The 22,801-nt window shown below is 44.7% G+C and overlaps 1 protein-coding gene across 1 annotated transcript in view; it reads left to right on the plus strand.

Moving 5' to 3' along the window:
- ttn.2 (titin, tandem duplicate 2) overlaps positions 1–22,801 on the plus strand; it is a 196,760-nt gene that overhangs the window by 5,828 nt on the left and 168,131 nt on the right. Inside the window, exons 9-41 of the mRNA XM_073473204.1 lie at positions 547–795; positions 891–1,004; positions 1,298–1,540; positions 1,848–1,907; positions 3,377–3,635; positions 3,900–3,969; positions 4,058–4,255; positions 4,412–4,554; positions 4,693–4,841; positions 4,936–5,163; positions 5,283–5,524; positions 5,779–6,011; positions 6,099–6,263; positions 6,391–6,559; positions 6,679–8,375; positions 8,469–8,750; positions 8,837–9,103; positions 9,689–9,961; positions 10,054–10,317; positions 10,404–10,664; positions 10,749–11,009; positions 11,197–11,460; positions 11,560–11,820; positions 12,212–12,472; positions 12,786–13,046; positions 13,320–13,464; positions 13,557–13,725; positions 13,823–14,054; positions 14,175–14,459; positions 14,551–14,676; positions 14,961–15,149; positions 15,630–16,013; positions 17,161–17,211. Coding sequence (XP_073329305.1) covers positions 547–795; positions 891–1,004; positions 1,298–1,540; positions 1,848–1,907; positions 3,377–3,635; positions 3,900–3,969; positions 4,058–4,255; positions 4,412–4,554; positions 4,693–4,841; positions 4,936–5,163; positions 5,283–5,524; positions 5,779–6,011; positions 6,099–6,263; positions 6,391–6,559; positions 6,679–8,375; positions 8,469–8,750; positions 8,837–9,103; positions 9,689–9,961; positions 10,054–10,317; positions 10,404–10,664; positions 10,749–11,009; positions 11,197–11,460; positions 11,560–11,820; positions 12,212–12,472; positions 12,786–13,046; positions 13,320–13,464; positions 13,557–13,725; positions 13,823–14,054; positions 14,175–14,459; positions 14,551–14,676; positions 14,961–15,149; positions 15,630–16,013; positions 17,161–17,211 — 8,455 coding nt within the window. The remainder of the gene's footprint in view (positions 1–546; positions 796–890; positions 1,005–1,297; positions 1,541–1,847; positions 1,908–3,376; positions 3,636–3,899; positions 3,970–4,057; positions 4,256–4,411; positions 4,555–4,692; positions 4,842–4,935; positions 5,164–5,282; positions 5,525–5,778; positions 6,012–6,098; positions 6,264–6,390; positions 6,560–6,678; positions 8,376–8,468; positions 8,751–8,836; positions 9,104–9,688; positions 9,962–10,053; positions 10,318–10,403; positions 10,665–10,748; positions 11,010–11,196; positions 11,461–11,559; positions 11,821–12,211; positions 12,473–12,785; positions 13,047–13,319; positions 13,465–13,556; positions 13,726–13,822; positions 14,055–14,174; positions 14,460–14,550; positions 14,677–14,960; positions 15,150–15,629; positions 16,014–17,160; positions 17,212–22,801) is intronic.

The following is a 22,801-nucleotide window of genomic DNA, read 5'->3' on the forward strand; positions in this document are numbered from 1 at the left end:
ATGGACTTTGACGTCACATGGGACGATGTGAAAATTTCATGTCATGATTTTCATGGCCAAAATAATTTTGATTTATGATGTTGTGCCAATAATCATCCAAATATGATCAAACTCTTAAAATGCTACTAAAACAATCACTTCAGGCCGTGCAACACTTAACACCAGAAGCTAGATTCATAAAACTCAGCAAACCTCCCTGTGTGTAAATATGACAAGGTTGGAGATTTGGATGTTTGATTTCTTTACTTTCAGTGGAGCGACTGTTGGACCTGCCGTCACTGAACATCTCCTCCGCTTCACCTTTTTTCTTCCATCGTATCTTTTTTTTTTAATGATGAAGTCCATCTTTTCTTTGCTTCACACTAACGAGAGTAAACTGCATGATGCATGGATTCAAAAATCAGTGATGATGATTGTTTCTGTTTGAATATTCTTCTATTCTTCTACATATATAGAAGTATTTTTCCAACCTTTGTTCGAGTTTCTTCCTTCAGAACTCCTGATATGGATGTCCTTAGATCTAAGTGCTACTTCTTGTGTCTCCAGGCTGAGGGAGGGAAAAAAGCTGAGGCGAGGTCAACGGTGTTGGCCGCCGTTGACCTCGCTCGTGTCCGCCTGCCTGTGCATGGGGAGGGCGGTGTAGCTGAAGAGGAGGAGGCTTTAGAGGTGGAGATAAAGCAGCAAGGCAGAGAAATGGCTGCAGAGAAACATGTTGTTGTGACAAAAACACCTCCTGCTGAACCGCCAGCTGCTGTCACTGTGAGCTCAGAGCAGCGCACAGTCCAGGTCTCACAGGTCGGAGGAGTTTACTGAATTCATAATCGATATGATATCTGACAATAGAGTCTCAGTTTTCCTAACCGCTCAATAAACTCTGTTGGTTGCTCTAGATTCAAAGAACAACAGAACTCTCCACCCATGTGGACACTGGTGTCGCCCCGTCCCCAGTTCCACATTTCACAGTTTCTAAAGTTTCTGTCCCTAAACATGAACCTAGCCACGAGGTAAGAAGAGGAGCTGCAGGCCCGCCGTCATCACCCAAAATCCTCCATTTCATCTTTAACACACGCACATCTTAACACACACTCCACTCGTTTGTTATGTGGTGTGATTCACTTTGAATTTATCCTCACCGTATCACCCAACCTAAACTATAAGCAGCAGCATCGCAGTGATGGGAAAATTAATTGCTTCTTTCGCTAAGAATTCCTCCCCCCGTTGTTTCCGGTCACTAATCCTCAGATGAACGTGGACGTTTGTTTTTGATGGTTAACGCTGTTCTCATTGGCTCGGTCAGGTGTCCATCGCTGGCTCTGCTATCGCTACTCTGCACAAAGAATTAAGTTCCTCCCACACTGCCAGAAAGATCATCAAGCCCGTCAAGTCTCCAAGTCCGTCCCGCAGAGCGGTGGAGGTGCGAGTGACGCCCGAGCCCCTCCCCCCGCCGTTCAAAGACGTCAGATATCAGAGTCAGTTTGAGTTGCAGGCGGGCGGAGCTTACGCAGTGAGTGAGGAGGAGTTTGAGGACTGGGAACCTCAGGTTGGTCCGAACCCTTCGCTGTAGTCCTCCCTTCACTTCCCCCATTTTAACCCTGTGTGGACTCTCACCTGCGCTCCCCCTCTTCAGCCAATCACACGCTACCATTCATCCGCCTCATGAAGAATCCTCTTCCTACTCTTCTTCTTCTTCCTGTCTTCACCTGTTGACCTTCATCCCTCTGTCTTCTCTGCAGGGTTTTATCTGTTATAACCGGCTTCCGCCCCTCCATCCTCACAGAAACGGCTGAGAAAACACCTTGTTGTTTTCTGTCTTTGATGAGGTTTAACTCGTTGTTATTTTTCCTCAGGAGGCGGCTGCTGTACCCACAAGAGCTCAAGAGCCGGTTGTTCCTCCAACTCTTATTGCTGTGAGTACTTCTCATGTCCACCTTTATGTTTGTTAATAGAGACCTAGAAAAAAAGGTACTGTAGTTAATAGTAAGAGATGAATCATTTTTTTAACGTTGTTTGATTTGTGCCATGAATTAGACATGAGATGTGTGTGGATTTAAAAAAAAAGAATGTACATCTCGAGAAAGTTGCAGTTTGTCATATAAATAATGATGTATAAGAGCTTGAAAATACATTATTGACAAGATTACACACCCAACAGTCATGTAAGTGACATTATCTTGTTTTACGCTCACCATAACCCATAACTGACACCTTGAAGAGCCCATCCTGCATATAAGTCAGTCAATATGACCAGACGTGTAGTGATTTTCACCTTTTCTTATGGCTGTTTGCGATGAAATCTACCACTTTGCTCTACAAATATTAGATGGGTTGTCATGACATTCATGGTCCCCAGGGGAATGATCATCATATCAAAATGTAAATTTGTCTGTTACTTTAGTTTACCACCAAATACTTGCAAAACTAACGAAGTCCAGCCTAAAAGAGCCTCTAGCAGGCCTGTAGACTAATGAGTGCACATCTCAGAATAGATTATCCTACATTTAGTTTTCTTGATTTTTCCATTTCCATCAGTTTGTTTTTTGCTGCTGAATCTTTAAAATGTTAATGTACATTGAATATTATGATGTTATAAGATAGAATTGTCATGACTGAGATGTTAAGTCATGAAGTCATGTTTCAGGGTGCAGATCATTGACATTTGTAAAGATGGATGATACTTCCTCCAACTGTACAAAAATTAAGTTGAAATATCTCTAATACAAGCGCTGCCATCTTGTGCTGGTGACCTGAGTCAGACACTGAGCAGTAGGGATCGGGCAGTGGAGCCACTGTATCGTTAATCATTGCTGTAAATCATGATGTTTCAACCCATTTTATGGCATCAGCAAACATCAGCGGAAAAATGTTTTTGTTGTGCACTTCGATGTATTAGTTTGGCCCGTGACCCATCAGTTAACGTAGAGGGCGTGAGGTTTATAAGGTGTATGGGAGCCAGCAACAAGGGGTTGATGAACAGTTTTGGTTGAATTTTGGGGAGCTGGCACGTCTTTATTTACAGTCAATGGTGCATATTTACAGCTTCTCTTTGTCTCATGTTATTGTAAACTGAGTAACTGTACATTGGTTGGACTAAACAAGAAATTTGAAGGCGCCACATTAAGCTATTGGAAATGTTTATTGTGAAAATTGTGATGTTTCACTATTTTATGATATTTGAAAGACCAAACGATGAATCAGTTTATCAAGAAAATATCATTCATAGCTGCAGCCCAAACTTCATCCCTTCAAAACTAGTAAGAGGTTAAAACATATACACATTTCCATTGGATCCAGTTTCAAAGCAGTTACTTTACAGTGAAGAGTTACACTCAAAACTGAAAACTTTGTCTAAAGGTGTCACTTTTTATTTCGTGTTTAGGGCCTGAAGAACGTGACGGTGACGGAGGGTGAGTCAGTGACTCTGGAGTGTCAGATCAGTGGCCACCCCACTCCCGTCATCATGTGGTTCAGAGAGGACTACCAGATCGAGAGCTCCATCGACTTCCAGATCACCTACAAGAGCGGATACGCCCGGATGGTGATCCGCGAGGCGTTCGCTGAGGACAGCGGCCGCTTTAGCTGCACCGCAACCAGCGAGGCTGGAACCGTCAGCACCTCCTGCTACCTGCTTGTCAAAGGTAACAGTCACAGGTCGAAGAACAAAGGCTGTTTGAGTCTTACTAACCAAAATAAAGATGTGAATCAAGAAAAACGGATAAAATAAACAATTCATGTACCCATCTTTTAGGGTTAATTGTGGCACTTAATTTTGATTTATTTAGTTGTTTTGATGAAAATGTGATATGAATATGATATGATCATATGATTAGAAACTAATGCCTGTCTGAATGGTAGAATTGTTTTAGTTTTGTACAGCACTCATTTAACTCACTTTCTTACAGTATCAGAAGAAATTGAGAGCAGAGAGGAAACCACAGCTGTAACTGAAATTGGAATCACTCAAGAGAAAATGTGAGTTAAAGTCTCATTTATTGGTTACCGATAGCCCTAATCAGTTTCCACAGCTGCAGTGTTTGATCAAGCTGTTGGTTCCTTTCAGTGTTTCCGTCGAGACAAAACAACAGATGGTGGCAGAGGTGACTACAGGAGAGTCTGCTGCTCCCTTCTTCATCAAGAAACCGACCGCTCAGAAGCTGGTGGAGGGAGGAAGTGTCGTCTTTGAATGCCAGATTGGAGGAAACCCTAAACCTCACATCATCTGGAAGAAGAGTGGTGTTCCACTCACTACTGGATACAGGTACAAACATCCTTTTTACTTTCTGTTCACACCTCTTCTTTAGTTACTGGATGAATTTCAAAACCTTTATCATTGGCTGCTTCAAGTCCCAAAATTTCCCAAGAGCATTTCCCTGTGTGTACAGATCACAAATATTGCTTTGGTTTTTGCCATCAGATATAAAGTCGCCTACAAGAAGGAGACTGGAGAATGCAAACTGGAGATCTCTATGACCTTTGCTGATGATGCTGGAGAATATGCCATCTTCATCAAGAATCCACATGGAGAAGCCTCAGCCTCCGCCAACCTGCTGGAGGAAGGTATCAGCATCCTTTTGTTTCTCTGTCCAGCGATTTTTATCAGATCATATCCGACTTTTGTTTCGAAAATCATTTGAATGCTCTGAGGAAAACTTTGTTGGTCCGGTGGCTCACAGTATATATGCTATGTGTTTACAGAGGAATATGAAGCCTATATGAAGCTGCATGACGTGACATATAAAACTGAAGTGACGACGACAGTGATTCAGGAGCCCTCTGTGGTTGTGACTCAATATGAAATGGAACAGAGGAGGATGACAACCCCCATGAGCTTTGTCTCAGAAACGGTACTTCCATAGTTCTGTGATACTAAGATTATCCAGAAGTGTTAGTAATCCCCAGCTGGTCTTTAATGTTAAACACAACAAACCTCTCTTGCAGGAGTTTCTTGTTTCGGCCTTTGAAGAGAGGATCATCCAGGAGATTGAGCTCCGTATCATGAGGATTACCTACAGAGAGCTGGTGACAGAGGATGGAGAGCTGATGGTGACTGTAGCAGAGGAGGAGGCGGTGCAGCCGGTCTTCGAAACACCGGTCAAAAACTACAGGATTATGGATGGAATGGGCGTCACTTTCCACTGCAAGATGGGTGGAGTGCCTCTGCCAAAGGTACAAAAAAGCTTTTAATAGTTAGTCCAGAGGTGTCTTTCTGTATCAGAGAAGATACCTTTACTTAAGTCACCTAAACGTTAAATTGGTGTGTAACGTTATCTTCTGTCTTTTGCCAGATTTCTTGGTACAAAGACGGCCAGCGCATTAGAGCTGGTGGCCGTTACCAGATGGAGGTTCTGCAGGATGGACGAGCCAGTCTTCGTCTGCCCGTGGTGCTGCCAGAGGATGAGGGCGTGTATACTGCCTTTGCATCTAACATGAAGGGAAATGCTGTAAGCTCTGGAAAGCTCTACATCGAGCCGTCCGGAGCTGTGACACCTCAGAGAATCACACCACAGCCATCACCGCAGAGGATCAGGTATGGTTTATTGTTCTCAGACGTGAGGAACACTGACGTTAGCTCGATCAAAAACATCAGAAGATATTTCCCACAGGAGTAGGCCGAGGCCTAAAAGCAGTTCCCAAGTGGCCAGAAAAACAGTTACAATGCTGTTGCTGCTTTACAGCTGCTGGATTTGTAAAAACTAACTGTTTATGGAGTTTCTCTAGGTTTCTGTAGGTCTCCTCAATTACTTTACCACCTTGATACTGACGACTTTGCTCCTCTTTCAGATCCACATCTCCTCGTTCCGTGAGCCGCTCACCTGCCCGTTCTGCCAGCCGTTCCCCTGGACGCTCTCCTGCCCGCAGGCTTGACGAGACCGACGAGGCTCAGCTGGAAAGACTCTACAAACCCGTGTTTGTCATGAAGCCTTCCTCAATAAAGTGCTCTGAGGGGCAAACCGCCAGATATGACTTAAAGGTTGTCGGCAGACCCATGCCGGAAACATACTGGTTCCACAATGGTAAGACAAACAAGACAAATCCTAGAGATGCACCTTTTATCTGTTGTGTTGGCCACTTGTTAAACTATTTTATCCTCCTTTTTGAAGGACAACAAGTGGTCAACGACTACACCCACAAGATAGTGATTAAAGAGGACGGTATCCAGTCCCTGATCATTGTCCCAGCCATGCCAAAAGACTCCGGAGAGTGGACTGTTGTCGCTCAGAACAGAGCTGGACGCACCTCTGTCTCTGTGACTCTTACTGTTGAGGGTAAGCTTGCGTCAGACTTCTGTTAAATGTACTGTATATCATTGCATCCACCAGGCACCTCTTGCAGCTTCAAAAATGATCTTATTATTAAATGCTGGCTCGTTCTGTTGTATTTCACCACCCACAGCTAGAGAAAGCCTTGCACGTCCTCAGTTTGTTGACAAGCTGAAGAACATCACTGTAAAGCAGGGCACTCTGGTTGAGTTGGCTGTCAAAGCCATTGGAAACCCCCTGCCTGACATTGTCTGGCTCAAAAACAGTGACATCATCACCCCACAAAAGCACCCACAAATCAAGTATGTATCTTTAATTTTGACTATGAAAGATTTTCTAATATTTTGACACAGGTATATAAAACTTGAGTGTTATTTATCAAATTTCCTGATCAATATATCTGAATGGTTATGTATTTCAGGATTGATGGAACCAGAGGAGAGGCCAAATTCCAGATTCCCTCAGCAGCTGGCTCAGACAGTGCCTGGTACACTGCTACAGCCATCAATAAGGCCGGCAGAGACACCACTCGCTGCAGAGTCAATGTGGAGGTGGACTTCGCCGCTCCTCAAGCTGAGAGGAAGCTCATCATTACCAAAGGAACCTACAAGGCTAAGGAGATCGCAGCTCCTGAGCTCGAGCCCCTTCATATGCGATATGGTCAGGAGCAGTGGGAGGAGGGTGATCTTTACGACAAAGAGAAGCAGCAGAAACCACAGTTCAAGAAGAAGCTGACCTCTATCAGAATGAAGCGCTTCGGTCCGGCTCATTTTGAGTGCAGACTGACCCCTATCGGTGACCCCACCATGGTAGTGGAGTGGCTGCATGACGGCAAACCTCTGGAAGCTGCTAACAGGTTGCGCATGGTCAATGAATTTGGCTACTGCAGTCTTGATTATGAAGCCGCTTACGCCAGAGACAGTGGCGTCATCACCTGCAGAGCCTCGAACAAGTTTGGAGTTGACCAGACTTCGGCCACCCTGATTGTCAAGGATGAGAAAGGCCTCATTGAGGAATCACAGCTTCCTGAAGGCAGGAGGGCACCACACAGAATGGAGGAGATTGAGCGAATGGCTCACGAGGGAGGACCTGCAGGAGTCAGCACCGACGACGAGTTTGAGAAGACCAAACCTGACATTGTCCTAGTTCCTGAACCAGCCAGAGTTCTGGAAGGTGACATTGCACGATTCCGCTGCAGAGTGACCGGTTATCCAGCACCCAAGGTTAACTGGTACCTCAACGGACAACTTATCCGCAAGAGCAAGAGATACAGACTTCGCTATGATGGTATTTACTACCTGGAGATTGTAGACATCAAGTCCTATGACTCAGGAGAGGTCAGGGTGGTTGCAGACAACCCTCTAGGCACAACTGAGCACACTGTGAAGCTGGAGATCCAACAGAAGGAGGACTTTAGATCTGTACTGCGTCGTGCCCCTGAATCAAAGCCTGCAGAGGCTGTACATGAGCCTGGCAGAGTCGGATTTGATGTTGTGAAGACCGACCGACCTCGTGAGGGCTCTGAGGAAAGGGAAGTTGTTAAGCTGCGTAAGGCACAGAGAATTGTTCATGAGAAAACCTCAGAGGAGACAGATGAACTGAAGAGCAAGTTCAAGCGTAGGACAGAGGAAGGTTTCTACGAGTCCATCTCTGCCGTGGAATTCAAGTCTCGCAAGAGGGACGAATCATATGAAGGTCTGCTGAAGAAGACTAAGGAGGAGCTGCTTCATCATTTGAAAGAGAAAGAAGAAGCTGAGAGGAAGAGGTTGGAGGAACAGGGCAAAGTCACAATCCCCACAATCAAACCGGAGAGGGTCCAGCTCTCCCCCAGCATGGAAGCACCCAAGATCCTGGAACGCATCACAAGCAAGACAGTCTCTCCAATGGATGAGGTTCGTTTCCATGTCAGAGTCATCGGCAGACCAGAACCTGAGTGCCAATGGTTCAAGAACGGCATTCTAGTGGAAAAGTCTGACCGTATTTACTGGTATTGGCCTGAGGATCATGTGTGTGAACTGGTGATCAGAGACGTCACAGTTGAGGACTCTGCTAGCATCATGGTCAAGGCCATGAATGTGGCTGGTGAGGCCTCAAGCCACGCCTTCCTGCTTGTGCAAGGTAAAGTCATTTTATAAAAAATCTCTTCAGTAATATGCTCCTTTTTATGTCCTAATTTATTTCAAAGTCTCACTTTGTATTTTCTCATTGCAGCCAAGGCAGCAATTAACTTTATCCAACCCCTTGAGGACACCAGTGCCAATGAGAAGGACACCATGGTGACCTTTGAGTGTGAAACCAACGAACCCTTCGTCAAAGTCAAATGGCTCAAGAACAACATGGAGATCTTCTCCGGAGACAAATACAGGATGCATTCAGACAGAAAGGTCCACTTCCTGTCTGTGCTGATGATTGAAATGAAGGATGATGCTGAATACACTTGTGAGGTTGTGGATGATGAGAGCATCAGGACGAGCGCAAGGCTTTACGTAGAAGGTAATCTTCACCCCGAATCTTTCCATCGACTGTTTTCTTTGGGTGGATTTGTAGATAACGGTTCTCTGATATCGTTCTGTGTCCAGGTGCTGCCCTGGAGCTCATCAAACACATGGAGAACATTGAGGTTCCAGAGACCTACGCTGGAGAGTTTGAGGTTGAGCTGTCTCGTGAGGATGCTGAGGGCAGTTGGTTCTTTGGAGATAAGGAGCTCTCTCCCAGCAATAAATACATACTGTCCTCCCGCCGTGGCAGACACAGCCTGTCTGTAAAGGATGTCAGGAAAGAAGACCAGGGGAAATACTCATTTGTTTGTGGAGATCTGAGGACCAGCGCCTCACTGAAGATGAAACGTAAGTAACTTTACAGAGTAGTGATGTGAAGCCACTGGTTCGCCCACTGTAGCCATGAGTTTTCTATTAGCAGTGTTCTCTGGTTTTCTCAAGAGGAGTCTCATTTGAATTTATTGATACTCTGAGTTCTGCTGATAATAATTGGTAATAATTACAGTTGGGTATCGCCACTGATTTCCTTGAATAAGTTAGATGTTGATTCACAAGTTCCCGTTTCGTTTTGATTTCCAATATTGATTTAGTTATGGATATTTCAGTTACCATTAGGGATGTTAATAATTAAGAATTTAAGTGATTAAAAATGTGTGTGACATTCAGAGATGGGCACAAATACATCAAAAAATATATTTTTCAATATCAAAATACTGGTATGAGAAAATGTTTTTAATTAAATTACTAATGATTTATCATTTAAGACAGTAATGACAGGTGTGGGTCTGACACGCATCAACAGGAAAAGACATAAATTAAAAGATCGATCTGAGGATTTTATGAATCTTTCTAGAGAAGATCCATTTCAGTTGGAATTTGTTTTTTCGTTTTTTAAACCCAGCCCTAATAATAATGTGATTTCTCTACCTTCAGTGCGCCCTGTGACCTTGATGCAGCCCTTGACCGACCTCACTGTGTGTGAGGGTGACATTGCTCAGCTGGAGGTCAGGTTCTCTCAGGAGAACGTTGAGGGAACCTGGATGAAGAACGGCCAGGCCATCTCTGCCTCGGACCGCGTCCACATCGTCATCGACAAGCTGGTTCACAAGCTGCTGCTGGAGAACGTCAGCACAGAAGATGCTGCTTCTTACTCTTTTGTGGTTCCTGCCCAAGACATCTCCACCTCGGGCAAACTAAGTGTTCAAAGTAAGAGTCAGTATTAGTATCAGATTTACGTGATACACGCCTCTAACCATCACTAGAACACACTGAACCCATTTTATTGTGTTTCCTCACAGCTATTGGCATTGTGGTGCCACTGAAGGACGTCTCCTCCATCGAAGGCACCAAAGCTGTTCTGGAGGCCAAGATCTCAGCTCAGGACATCAGCTCAGTCAAATGGTACCACAATGACAAACTGCTGACAGGCAGCGACAGAATCCAGATGGTGGCCAAGGGAGCCAAGCAGCGTCTGGTCTTCGCCAGGACCTTTGCCTCTGACGAAGGACACTACAAACTGGTGGTCGGCAAGGTCGACACCAGCTGCAGCCTGACTATCGAAAGTAAGACTTGAATTTTTGTTTTCCCAGGATCTTGTTTTTAAATCCAAATTACTGTGATGGTTCTAACCACGCTGTTGTTTTCACAGAGGTGCACATTGTGAAGCACATGGAGGACAAAGTGTGCTCAGAGTCCCAGAATGTCACCTTTAACGTTGAAGTTTCCCACCCCGGTATTGACCCCGTCTGGACATTCAGGAACCAGCAGCTCAAATCTGGACCCAAATACAAGATGGAGTCTAAGGGCAAGAATCACTCTTTGACAGTCATTGATGCCATGAAGGATGAGGAGGGCCAGTACATGTTCCACGCTGGTGAAAAGACATCCAGCGCCAAGCTCACTGTCTCCGGTATGTCTACACTCCATGAGAGATATATGAGTTGAGTCAAATGAGTCCATTTAAACACTCACTGTTTCCTTGTGCTGCCACCAGGTGGAGCCATCACACGGCCCCTTCAGGACGTGACGGTGGCGGAGTCTCAGACAGCTGAGCTCGAGTGTGAAGTCGCCAACGCCAATGCCGAGGGTAAGTGGCTGAAGGAGGGTCAGACTGTGGACTTCAGTGAGAACGTGGTGAGCGAAGTGAAGGGAGCCGTCAGGCGCCTCATCATCGTCATCACCAGACCCCAGGATGTCGGAGAGTACAGCTACCAGGTGGCCAACTCCAAAACCACTGCTAACCTCAGGGTGGAGGGTAAGCTGCATACTGAGTTTCCATGTTGTTATGAAAACAAGATGTATTTAAAGATGGTAGGCAGGATTACAATATGGCAGTTACTGCTCAGATTTACAGGCAATTTCCTGTGAATATTCATGACACCTTGATATTTACGTTGGTTTACAAATCGTTAAATAATCAGTATGTTGTTATCCATCTACAGCGGTAAAGATCAAAAAGACTCTGAGGAACCAGACTGTGACGGAGACCCAGGAGGCCGTGTTCTCCCTGGAGCTCACCCACTCCAATGTGAAAGGATCCCAGTGGATCAAGAACGGCGTGGAGCTGCAAAACAGCGACAAGCATGAGATCACCACCGACGGCATGGTCCACACACTGAAGGTCAAGAACTGCAACACAATGGATGAGACGGTTTATTCTTTCAAACTGGGTAAACTGTCTGCCAACGCCAGGCTCAACGTGGAGAGTGAGTATCACTGATGTACTGTAAAGGTTAAATTCATGGCCTTTTTATTGCATTTCAATTTTAAAACGTGTTTGCTTTTATCTGCTTCTTTGTTTGCAGCAATCAAAATCATCAAGAAGATTAAGGACGTGACCTCACTGTTGGACGGCACTGCCTCCTTTGAGATGAGCCTGTCACACGACAACATCCCCGTCAGGTGGATGTTTAAAGGTGTGGAGCTGAAGTCCAGCGACAAGTGTAAGATTCTGTCGGAGCGGAAAGCTCACAAACTGATCCTGCAGAACGTCGACAGCAGCAACGCAGGAGACTACACCGCTGTGGTCGGACACCTACAGTGCACCGCTGCACTCAATGTGGAGGGTATGTTATGTTTACATTTAGCAAAAAATAATATATGGATGGTAATATGGATGTAGTTTTTCAAAATTATTCAAAAATTGAGGACCTTTAATTCATACATATACATTTATTTAAACTTTAGAGAAGAGTATATATAATTGAATTGATAAAATTTGCAGTTTAAGTAATTTAAGTATTGCACATTTTATAAATTACATGTAGAAACTTAAATGTGTACATGTATGTGAATAGTGTACAGTACTCTATAATAAATAATGATACATAAGTTATAGTTAATAGGAATTTAACAATTATTCACATTGGAATAGGAGAGCTGGAAAATGTATATGTATATCAAATATTTAGTCTAATTCTCCTTATTTCTTCTGTTTCTTGCATTTTTCTGTTGCAGCTCTGCGAGTCACCAAACCCATGAAGAGCGTGGCGGTCCCAGAGACGCAGGTGGCCACGTTTGAGTGTGAAGTTTCTCACTTCAACGTGCCGTCCACCTGGCTGAAAGATGGCGTGGAGATCGAGATGAGTGAGAAGTTCAGGATCGTGGTTCAGGGAAAACTCCACCAGCTGAAGATCATGAACACGAGCAGGGACGACTCTGCCGAGTACACCTTCATCTGCGGGAACGACCGAGTGTCTGCAACACTCACTGTTAACCGTAAGAATAACTAATGGTTAACTAATAACCATCATAAATCAATTAATTATTAATTTAACCACAATTAAGAACAATCAACCAGATTTTTGAAGATGTGTTAGAAAATGTAAAACATTTGAAAATGCAATGTATTTTTTCTGTATTGTTGCAGCGTCCTAAAAGACCAAAGAAAGATGTTGAACATACAATCTGTTAATGTTTGAACAAAACTTTGTTTCTGTTCTCAAAACAATCGAGAAACATGCCTCCATTTTGCCGAATGTGTTTATAGTATTTTAGTTTTTCATCCCCACCTGTTCTCTGCTCCCTCCAGCCGTCCTGATCACCTCCATGCTGAAGGACCTGAACGCTCAGGAGAGAGACACCATCACCTTCGAGGTCACCGTCAACTACGAGGGCATCACCTACAAATGGCTGAAGAACGGCGTGGAGGTCAAGTCGTCTGACAGATGTCAAGTCCGCAGCCGGCAGCTCACGCACTCGCTCACCATTCGAAATGTTCACTTTGGAGACGGAGGAGAGTACCAGTTTGTGACCGGCTCTGCAGCCACCACCGCTAACCTGTTCGTAGAAGGTAAAGTGACATTTTACTGTGAACAACATCCTACACATGCCTAAAAAACATGTAAGATGTTTATTTGAATAACAGACAGGCAGATTTGATGGACAAGTGATTGAGGCCCAAAATATATATGTTATCTGAAATTCAACCTGTGAAGAAGCCTGTTTGACACTGCGAAAGTCATGTACTTTGTGCTTTTTATTAGCAGTTTTTTTCATGTATTATTTCTCAAATTTAGAAAATTATTTGAAATGATCACTGCAACTGTTTTCCTTTTGTATTCAGCTCGTGTGATTGAATTCACCAAGAAAATCAAGGACATAAAGATCACAGAGAAGAAGAAGGCAATTTATGAATGTGAGGTTTCTGAGCCAAACATTCAGGTGATTTGGATGAAGGACGGTCAGGAGCTGGACATGTCTGAGGAGAGGTACTACTTCGTCTTCAAATAACTAACTGAGCAGCAGCATTTTAAAAAGCCAAATAAGAACTGATGGGTCATTTCTGGTGTTGTGTTCACAGGTACACCGTGACAGCAGAGAAGTACGTTCACCGTCTGATGATCCAGACAGTTCGTATGTCTGATGCTGGAGAGTATTCTGTGGTGGCAGGATCCAGCGTCTCCAAGGCCCAGCTGATCGTGGAGGGTCGAGACATCAGGATCTCTGAACCTGCCGAGCGGGAAATCACGGTGAGACGGACATTCATTTCAGCCAAAAAGATCAATATGCAGGTTTCAGAGTTGATTCACTGTTTCTAAATCTAAATCCTGCTGTCCTCTCTTGCAGGTTCTGGAGAAACACAGAGCCACCTTCGAGTTCGAGGTGAACGAGGACGACGTGGAGGGTCGCTGGTTGAGAAATGGCGTGGAGATCCAGTTCTCGGTGGAGGAGAGGTTCAACTACGTGACCATCAGGAAGCTGCACCGCCTCACAATCTCTGAGACCTACAGGAGCGACGCCGGGGAGTACACCTTCATTGCCGGCAAAAACAGGAGTACCATGCACCTCCGAGTCAACAGTGAGTCCACCAGGAAGATTATTAACGCAGATTGACTGATGGAAATAATCACATGAAATTAGATTTACCACAGGGATTATATTTAAGGCTTAAATTAAGCTCTTTCTTCACTCTTTTCAGTCCCGGAGCCGCCTCAGATCCTTCGCCACATGGAGCCCCAGTCAGTGGAGGCTGGTAAACCCGCTCGCTTCTCAGTGCAGGTGAGTGGCGTTCCTCAGCCTCAGGTCTTCTGGTACAAAAACTCCCAGGCTCTGTCTCCGGGCTTCAAATGCAAGTTCCTCCACGATGGCAATGAGCACTCACTGCTGCTGATCGAAGTATTCCCAGAGGACGCTGCCGTCTACAACTGTGAGGCCAAGAACGACTATGGCACAGCCACAAGCACTGCTTCGCTCAACGTGGAAGGTAAGAGAGGGTGTTCCACCTGTGGATGGAAGAGAAATATGGACAGGGGAGAAATTTCAAATTACCACAGGTTTGTGTGTGTGTGTTGCAGTCTCAGAAGTGGTTTCTCCAGACTCTGCTGCTACCGTCGCTCCTCCTGTCGTCATCTCACCCATTACCAGCACTTCGGCCTGCGAGGGAGAATCAGCTCGCTTCCAGTGCAGAGTGCGCGGAGACGGTAAGAAAACTATATCTTACTTAAAGAGTAGTGATGAACCGGCTTTTCAGAGAGTTAAAATGAGTCTCAGCTCTTTGTTTATCTGTCCAGACACAACTTTACTGTTCTGGTTCACTTTGATTTACACAATTGAATCAACTGATTGCATCAATTCAATCAGAATGAACTGATTTTATTGCAAAATTATGTTGTAACCAGTCCACAACATCGAGGACTGCAGTATATCTTCATCATAAAATCCAGCCTACCATCACAAATGTTTTTGTCCTTTGTCCTCTGTCCAGATGTGAAGATCAGCTGGTTCCACAAGGAGAAGGAGATCAAGCAGTCGGACTTCTTCAGGATGTCTCAGTTTGATGACAGCTGTCAGCTGGAGATCTCCAGGGTTTACCCCGAGGACGAGGGCGAGTACACCTGCGTGGCCACCAACAACGCTGGCAGGGTGTCCTGCTCCGCCACTCTCACACTGGACGGTAAGTTTGTTAACACAAGAATGCAGTTTTTACCCCTGAACTGAGACTGTAACGGTAATTAACAGAAGCCAACAGCAGCCATGGTTACCAAATTTTATTATTGATGACTATAAATTTAAATTGTTACCTGGAGATGACAAACGGTGCGCATCTGTAGTTTTTAAAGCCTGTTACGCTGCCTGTTAACAACCCAAACCAGAGTTGTTTTATCTGCCATCATCTGGTTTAAATGAAGGAAAAGGTTTTTATCATGACTAAAGCACAGATATTCTGTTGTTGAAATAATAGCGCTTTCTTCTTCTGCTTTCTTCTGCTTTCTTCTTCTTTCTGGTGAGGACACTAGTGTCAGATTTAATAAAAAAACATGTGTTTCCACCACACACAGAATGGTTTGAAGCTGAAAATCACCAGAATTGTGCTGACTGGGATGAATGTCAATCAAATAAAGCATACAAAGTCAACGAACATGCTTCCTTTCAGGGCGAAAACAAACCGTGGACAGTCCTGCTGAGTCTCAGTGGCATATCTCCACCAGCCTCACCAGTGTAAAGAAACCTTCCATTGGCCAAAAGCCAGTTTTCATCCAGCCAATCACAAGCTGCACCGTGCCACACGGGGAGGTGGCCCGCTTTCATGCATGTGTGTCCGGCCTGCCGAAGCCCGAGATAAGATGGTTCCACAACCGGCAGCCAGTTGTGCCCACCAAGAATGTGGTGTTTCATTTCGATGAGATGACGAACTCCGCCATGCTCATCATAGTCGATGCTTTCTCTGAGCACGCGGGCCAGTACACCTGCAGGGCAGCCAATAACGCCGGAGAGGCCGCATGCTCCGCCACCCTCACCATAACCAAAGAAGAAGAAGGTAACTTCTGGATCCTTTGGCTGCAGCAGGTTCCCTCTGAAACCAAACTCCTGTCTCTTCCTGCAAAATAATTCACCCTCCTTGAAAACCTCCTTATCGTCTCCAGGCAAAACTCTTGAAGGGATGTCCCGAACCAATCTGCACAATTTCAATTAAAGTGTGCTACACTTTCTTTTAACCAGGAAATCCTCATGAAGAATAAAGAAACAGAAACATGATTATAACATAATGAAAAACAACATTAAGACAATCATGTAACAGATTTACAACATAAATTTTGTAGTTTTAAGTAAAACTGCACAAAGTCTCTTTTACTAACATCTTATACTTGATGAGTGCACCGCAGTAAGTAAAAAGAGCAAATCATCAAAAAACTGTATTGTGAATAAATTTTTTGTTTTGTTGAATAATTAAAACAGAAAAATATAGTAGAAATAGATATAATGGAATAAACTAATACATATAATTAAAACCAAACTTGTCAATCTAATAATAATCGGTCAGATAATTGACAGAAAAACATTTTCTAAATAGTTTAATAATCAGTCATTTCAGTAATATTTCAAGCCCAAACATTTGCTGGTTCCTAAATCTTAAAGTTAAAATGTAAAGTGACCCTGGATTAAACAAAACATGATCGGGACATCCCTCTGCCCTCCTCTGGAGTTGACTAACCTCACAGTTCCACAAAGACGAACCACTTCCTTCATGAATGCACCATTTTGTTTGAACCCTGGGATTGTCACCTCTCCCTTCTGCTCCACCTTCCTCAACCTTCCCCACAGGAACATCTCTTCACCCTTCATCCTCTCTGTCCTCACCTTCCTCTTCCTCTCCCGCATAGGAAAAATCTGGAAATGCATGAAACTCACATGTATACCCTCTCTGTTGTACGTCCATCCTCCAGGAAACTCAAACCCTTCTTTGTCTGATTCATTCTGCTCCTCTGTGTTATGTTATTGTGCTTACAAGGTTTGCATTGTTTAATTTCTCACCAGTGAGGCACAAACTTCTCCAGTCTATTCGCCTTATGAATTTGAATGTTGTCATTTTGATCCAGGTTGAAGGTGGATCCATCCTGCATGGGATCAGTGTGCTCACAGTGTGCTGATGAAATCTAAATTCTTGTTGTTTCTTTCCATCACAGTGACTCATGTGAGAGAGCAGATTGAAGCCAAGATTGAGCAAGAAGTCAAAGGTAAGGTCACAGCAGATTTCTGATCCATCGCATATCAAAATCACCCGATTATTCTCACATGTGAATTGCAGGCTTAGCAGAAAAGGGACAGTTTAACCAGATTTCTGTTTTACCTGATTGATTTTCCACTTCAAAAGTAGTCTGTCAGCAGGTAACTTTGATCCAAGCTTTGGCTCATTGAAGATGGTTTTTGAGAGAAGAAACTGTTGAGAAAGTGGAGAATAAAAACAGATGTGTGGGTGCATGTATTATGGATTATAGTTGGCCTGCATTCACAGACTGCTTTAAGTGTTTTTAAATGTGTCATTATGTTGAACTGTCCCTTGAAGTGATCTTTGAATTTCCACAGTTGCATGTCTTCTCAATGTGTCTTGGTAAAAAAATCCTATTTTCTGTATTATTCTACCTGCTCTTACTCTGATGATAATCCATGGTTTCCCCCAAGCGAGCACTGGTAGAACTTGCTTGTACCAGTTTTTGACACTTGCGGTTTGCATCCAAAAGTCGTTTCGTTTTGGCATGAAGGTTCCTCTGATCTTTTCCCAGAAAAGGCGCAGGATATGTATCTTTTAAAGCTTCCGGACTTGAAGTGCCCTTTAAAAGATATGGAGGTTTACTGCATCTGGAACTGATACCTTCCTCCTGCAAAATATTTCTAAGCCTGGCTTGCAGATAGTGGGATGTCATTCCTGTGGTTTGCCTTCTAAATAACACCAGTAAACTATATTAGTTCGAATAAACGCCTTCTCACCCAATTTTACAGCTTCATTTGTTTAAGTTTGGAATCTGAAATATGTATTGGAGAGCTTTGCTTCTCAGTGATACTTGTGCATCATGTATCCTTCCAAGTTTAAGGATTAGAAAGGGCGTTTATTCTCCTGTCTGCAAGTCAGGTAAGGAATATTCCAGCATAAAGCCAAAGCAATTATCAAAAAGCAAAACAAGCGAATGTTAGCAGCCCATCTTGGAATTATGCTTTCTTTTTAATAATAATAAAATAATTTATGTTTTGAAGAAATTTCCACAGACGAAGGATCAAAACCTCCTGCAGGTTTCTAATAAAAAGAATCAAGTCTTGCGTTTATTCGAACAAATATGGTGAGTGAAATTATTTCTTATGGCATTGTGACTCCCAGCATGCATTTAATATTTCCATTAATAATTCATTCAAATCCTTTTCTCTCTTTTTACCCCTGGGGGCTGAGTTGTTCTGACAGTTCTCTGTTTCTATTTTCAGAGCTATTTTATCAAGAAGGCAAAGAAGGAACACCGCACAGCATCGCAGAACTCACCACTACTCAACAGCTGAGAGGAGCCTTCTCAGACACCGAAGACTTCCTAGATCATGGCCTGGTGTCGGCCAACCGCTGCTCCAGTAGAACTTCGTCCATCACCTCATGGACGGAGAACATAAAGCCGTCTTTCACCAAGAAACTCAAGTTTCAATCAGTCCTGGAGGGGGAACCAGTGGAGTTGAAGTGTAAACTGGTTGCTTTCCCTCCACCAACTATTCTTTGGTTTTATAATAACAAATCTATTCCTAAAGAGCGTAGACGTAGGATCTGTACTGACAGCAAGATGCACATGCACATTACTAGTCTGGTTATCGATAGTATCAAAGAGAAGGACTCGGGCAGTTATAAGGTTATGGCTTTAAACACAGAGGGTTCTGCCGAGTCCACAGCATCACTTCTGGTGTCGCTGAGGGAAGAGCAGTCTGCTAACTACCTGGGCTTTGTTAAACGCTCTGCCAAAGCCCATGAAAGCATGGACACCATGGCAGAGGAGAGGAAAGAGAGGAAGATTAGGGTTGACCTAAGATGTGTCGGGTCTCCATTTGACAAGATGTCCAAAGTCCATAAAGGAAGATCTCGATCTGCGGACTCCCTGGTGCGTAGCGTCTACTTTAGGTCCGGTTCTCATTCAAAAGAAAAAACATCAGAGAAAGAGTCCAAACGTTTGGAGACTGCCTCTGAGCGCGCCGCATCCCCTCCCCCTATGTTTGAAAGGTCTGAGCGCTTTAACGACAGATTCAGTGATATCTACTGTGACAGGCGCACCGGTGCCAGGTTCAGTGACAAATTTAGTGACCGGTGCAGTGACAGATACAGCGATAGGTTCAGTGACACTGAGAGCCTTCACAATGAGGTAAGAACAAAACTTACCACGCTTCAAAAAGCTGTCAAACAGAAGAAGAGGCTTTCTATCTCTACCATGTCCTCCTCTGAGTTTGAGGTAGAATCGGTTGCCAGTGAGTCAAGCTACGCAGATTATGTGGAGAGACTCAGGGTCAAGCCTGCCTCTCTGCCTGATGTCCAGCATTTCAATCGACCCTTTGATTCGCGGGAGAGTCACAAGGAGATTCAAGGTAAAACTTCAAGCAGCATTCCCTCTCAGCATCGTGTGAGGCATTCATTTGAGCCTCAGTCCAGAACCAGGGCCATTCAGATCATGAGAGGTGAGTTGGTTGATACACTAGTGGATAGAAAAGTTGAGGGCTTTGTTGAATCTCGGGCAGATGTCGGATTCAAGCAGATGGTAAGTGAGCATCATGGTGCAATTGATGACCAAACAGTGGAGGGTACAAATGTTAAGGTCCCATACTCTGAAACATTAGCATACCCAGAAACGACAACGTACACTGAGAGCAGGGAAACTGTTAGAATTGTGCCTGATCAAGGGGATGTATTACTCATGGAGTCGCCCAGGCCTAAACCAGTGACATCAATCAGGGAAAAGTACCTTAGTGAAGCTCTCACACAAGAAGACACAGCAAGAACAAAAACAAGTGAGCCATTCGAAGGGGAGTGTGCAGAGGAGTCTTTGAAGGCTCAGTATGAAAAGAGCCTGGAGGCTGATCGAATGGAGTGTGAGGAAAAACTCCTAGCCCTGCGGATCAGGAAATGGCAGCAAGGAAGTAGGATGTCAGAAGAGGAGACATTTCACCCTGAAATTGATCTGCCTATGCCAGCAGAGACACAGTACATGGATCCTGCCGGGAATATTTACACCAAGCAGGACATGGTGGAGAAAAGAGTAACTGTAGAAACTGAGGCATTGCCCTCCTCTTTCCATAAATCACCAAGAATGAAAGCAAAGTTGGCAGATCCTGAAGCTGCAACTGTGTCGACACCCAAATCACCAAAAGTAAAAGCCAGAGGAGAAGAAGTGGAAATGTCTGCCACAATGGAAGCCAGATTAGAAGAGCTGGAAGGTGAGGCACCACTGATGCTAGCACAAAAATCCCCCAGATTAACAGCCAGAGCAGCAGAAGTGGAAGCACATTGGTCGCCTAGAGCAAAAGCCAGAGCAGAGGCCAGACTCAGAGAGTCACCCAGGTCAAGGCAAGTTGAAACTTTCAAAGAGAGGTTCCTCAGTGAAGCTGAAACACCAGATCGTGTAGTAACACAACCAGTTGAGCCATATGAAGAGGAGTGTGCAGGGGAGTCTTTGAGGGCTCAGTATGAAAAGAGCCTGGAGGCTGAAAGGATGCAGTGTGAGGAAAAACTCCTGGCCCTGCGGATCAGGAAATGGCAGCAAGGCATGCGCATGTCAGAAGAGGAGACACCTGGCACTGAAACTGATCTGCCTATGCAGGCAGATACACAGTACATGGAGCCTGAGGGACACATTTACACACAGCAGGAGGTGTTGGAGAAAACTCTTGACCATGCTGCCATGTCAACACCTAAATCACCTAAAGTTAAAGGTAGGGTAGAGCAGGAAAGCTCTGCTCCCTTGCTTAAAGCCAAAACAAAAACCAGACCCGGAGAATTGGAAACTGAAGCATCAGTCATGCTGGCACAAAAATCACCAAGAATAAAAGCTAGAGCAGCAGAAGTACAGGCTGTGGAATCACCTAAAACAAAAGCCCGAGCAGAGAAGATGTTGTTTGAGAAGACCAGAGAAGAGCGTGAGCTCCAGCTGTCAAGGGAGAACCTCTCTGAATTGAAGAATGAGAGTGAGAAGTTTGTCAGTGAAGAGGAGGCCTTGAATCAGCGGATAATGAAATGGCAACAAGGTGTTCTGATGGAACATGATGTGAAGTCCGAGACCAACTGGGAGGGTTACTCAGCGGTTCAGGCAGAAAGGACCACTGAGGTTGGAAGAAATGTTACTGAGGCCTCTGCTTCAGACTCAACTCCACAACCTGAAGTGGTTCGCAGCAGGAAGCCAGCCCCAGGAAAAACAGCCAAAGAGAAGTTCCTTTTGAGCGAGTCAGTTCCTACTGGTTTCCAGGATCAGCAGGGTGATAGCCTGCAGTGGCCACCTGAGCTGCCGACAGAGGGTCGTGAGACTAGGTTGCAGAGGGACAGTGAGTACTTTGTTAGTGAGGAGGAAGCAATGGCTCAGCGCATCCGGAAATGGCAAGAAGATGTTGTTGAACAAGAGGAAGTGGCTGAACTGGAGTCTGAGTGGGCTTTGGACCATCAAGGTAAACAATCTGCCTCTGGGTTGCCATTTGAGTCCCATGTTCCACCATTCGATAGTGAACCCCATCGTGGAGATGTACCTCATGAACTTCCAGCTCCACATACAACTCTTGTTGGTGGAGTCTCTCCAACAAGAAAACCTTCAACTCTTCAACATGCCACTGGGTACGAGCCATCGCCTCCTTGTGAGTTGCCTTCTCTAAGGAGGCATTCTCCTACACGTGCTGGCTTACCGCACCATGCAAGTGTGCCCATTGAAAGTTCTTACGATTTAAAATCTACTGCTGTAAAAGAGAGATCATGTCATGAAGCTTCAACGGTTCAAAGATACTCTCCAACCCAGATTACGAGTGTGCCTTTGGAGAGTCATGAACTTGCATCTGCCCAGGGTGAGGGTCTCCATAAGCCTTCCAGAGAGTTTACCTCTGTCAGGAGATGCTCCCCATGCCGCAGTCCACAGGAGGATCTGGGAAGAGAGGCAGAGAGCAGGCAGAGCAGGGAAGAGTATGCTGTCACTGTTGATAAATCCAGCAGCCAACGCTTTCAGTCAGAGGTAAGAGAGGAGAGAGGAATTGGAGAGGAGTCAGGAACTACCAGAGAGAGCAGCGAATGGAGACAACAGAAGGATGTTGCAGGTCTAAAGAGAGAGGAAAGAAGTGGAGATTCAATAAAGTCAAAACTGGATTCAAATTTGAAAGATGACGTTTTCCAATCTCAACAGTCAAAGACGGTAAAAGAAGGAGATACAAGTGCCGGAGGCTCCCGTCCAGTATTTGTGAAAGACATATCTTCAGTCAAAGTAAAAGTTGGTGAGATGTCGGAGTTCACATGCCAATTCAATGGTGACCCGCTGCCCACAGTCACCTGGCTCAAAGATGGCCACCCATTAGCCCACAACCCTGACTACGATATTGTGAGCAAATCTAACAAATCGCAGCTCACTGTCTACTATCCGACAACAGACCATGAGGGGACATATGACTGTGTCATAACAAATAGATATGGCAAATCGATCTGCAGTGGAACTCTCGAGATCTCTGACAAAAAGTTGGCTAAAACTTCAGCAGCCAGACAAGAGGTGGTAGTTTCAGAGGCGCTAGAGAAGGGTGAGGAAAAGGAGGGGAATGGCATGATAGAAGCTGAACTTAGGACCTACA

The sequence above is a fragment of the Pagrus major genome, chromosome 9, assembly GCF_040436345.1.
Source record: "Pagrus major chromosome 9, Pma_NU_1.0".
Lineage (NCBI taxonomy): Eukaryota > Metazoa > Chordata > Actinopteri > Spariformes > Sparidae > Pagrus > Pagrus major.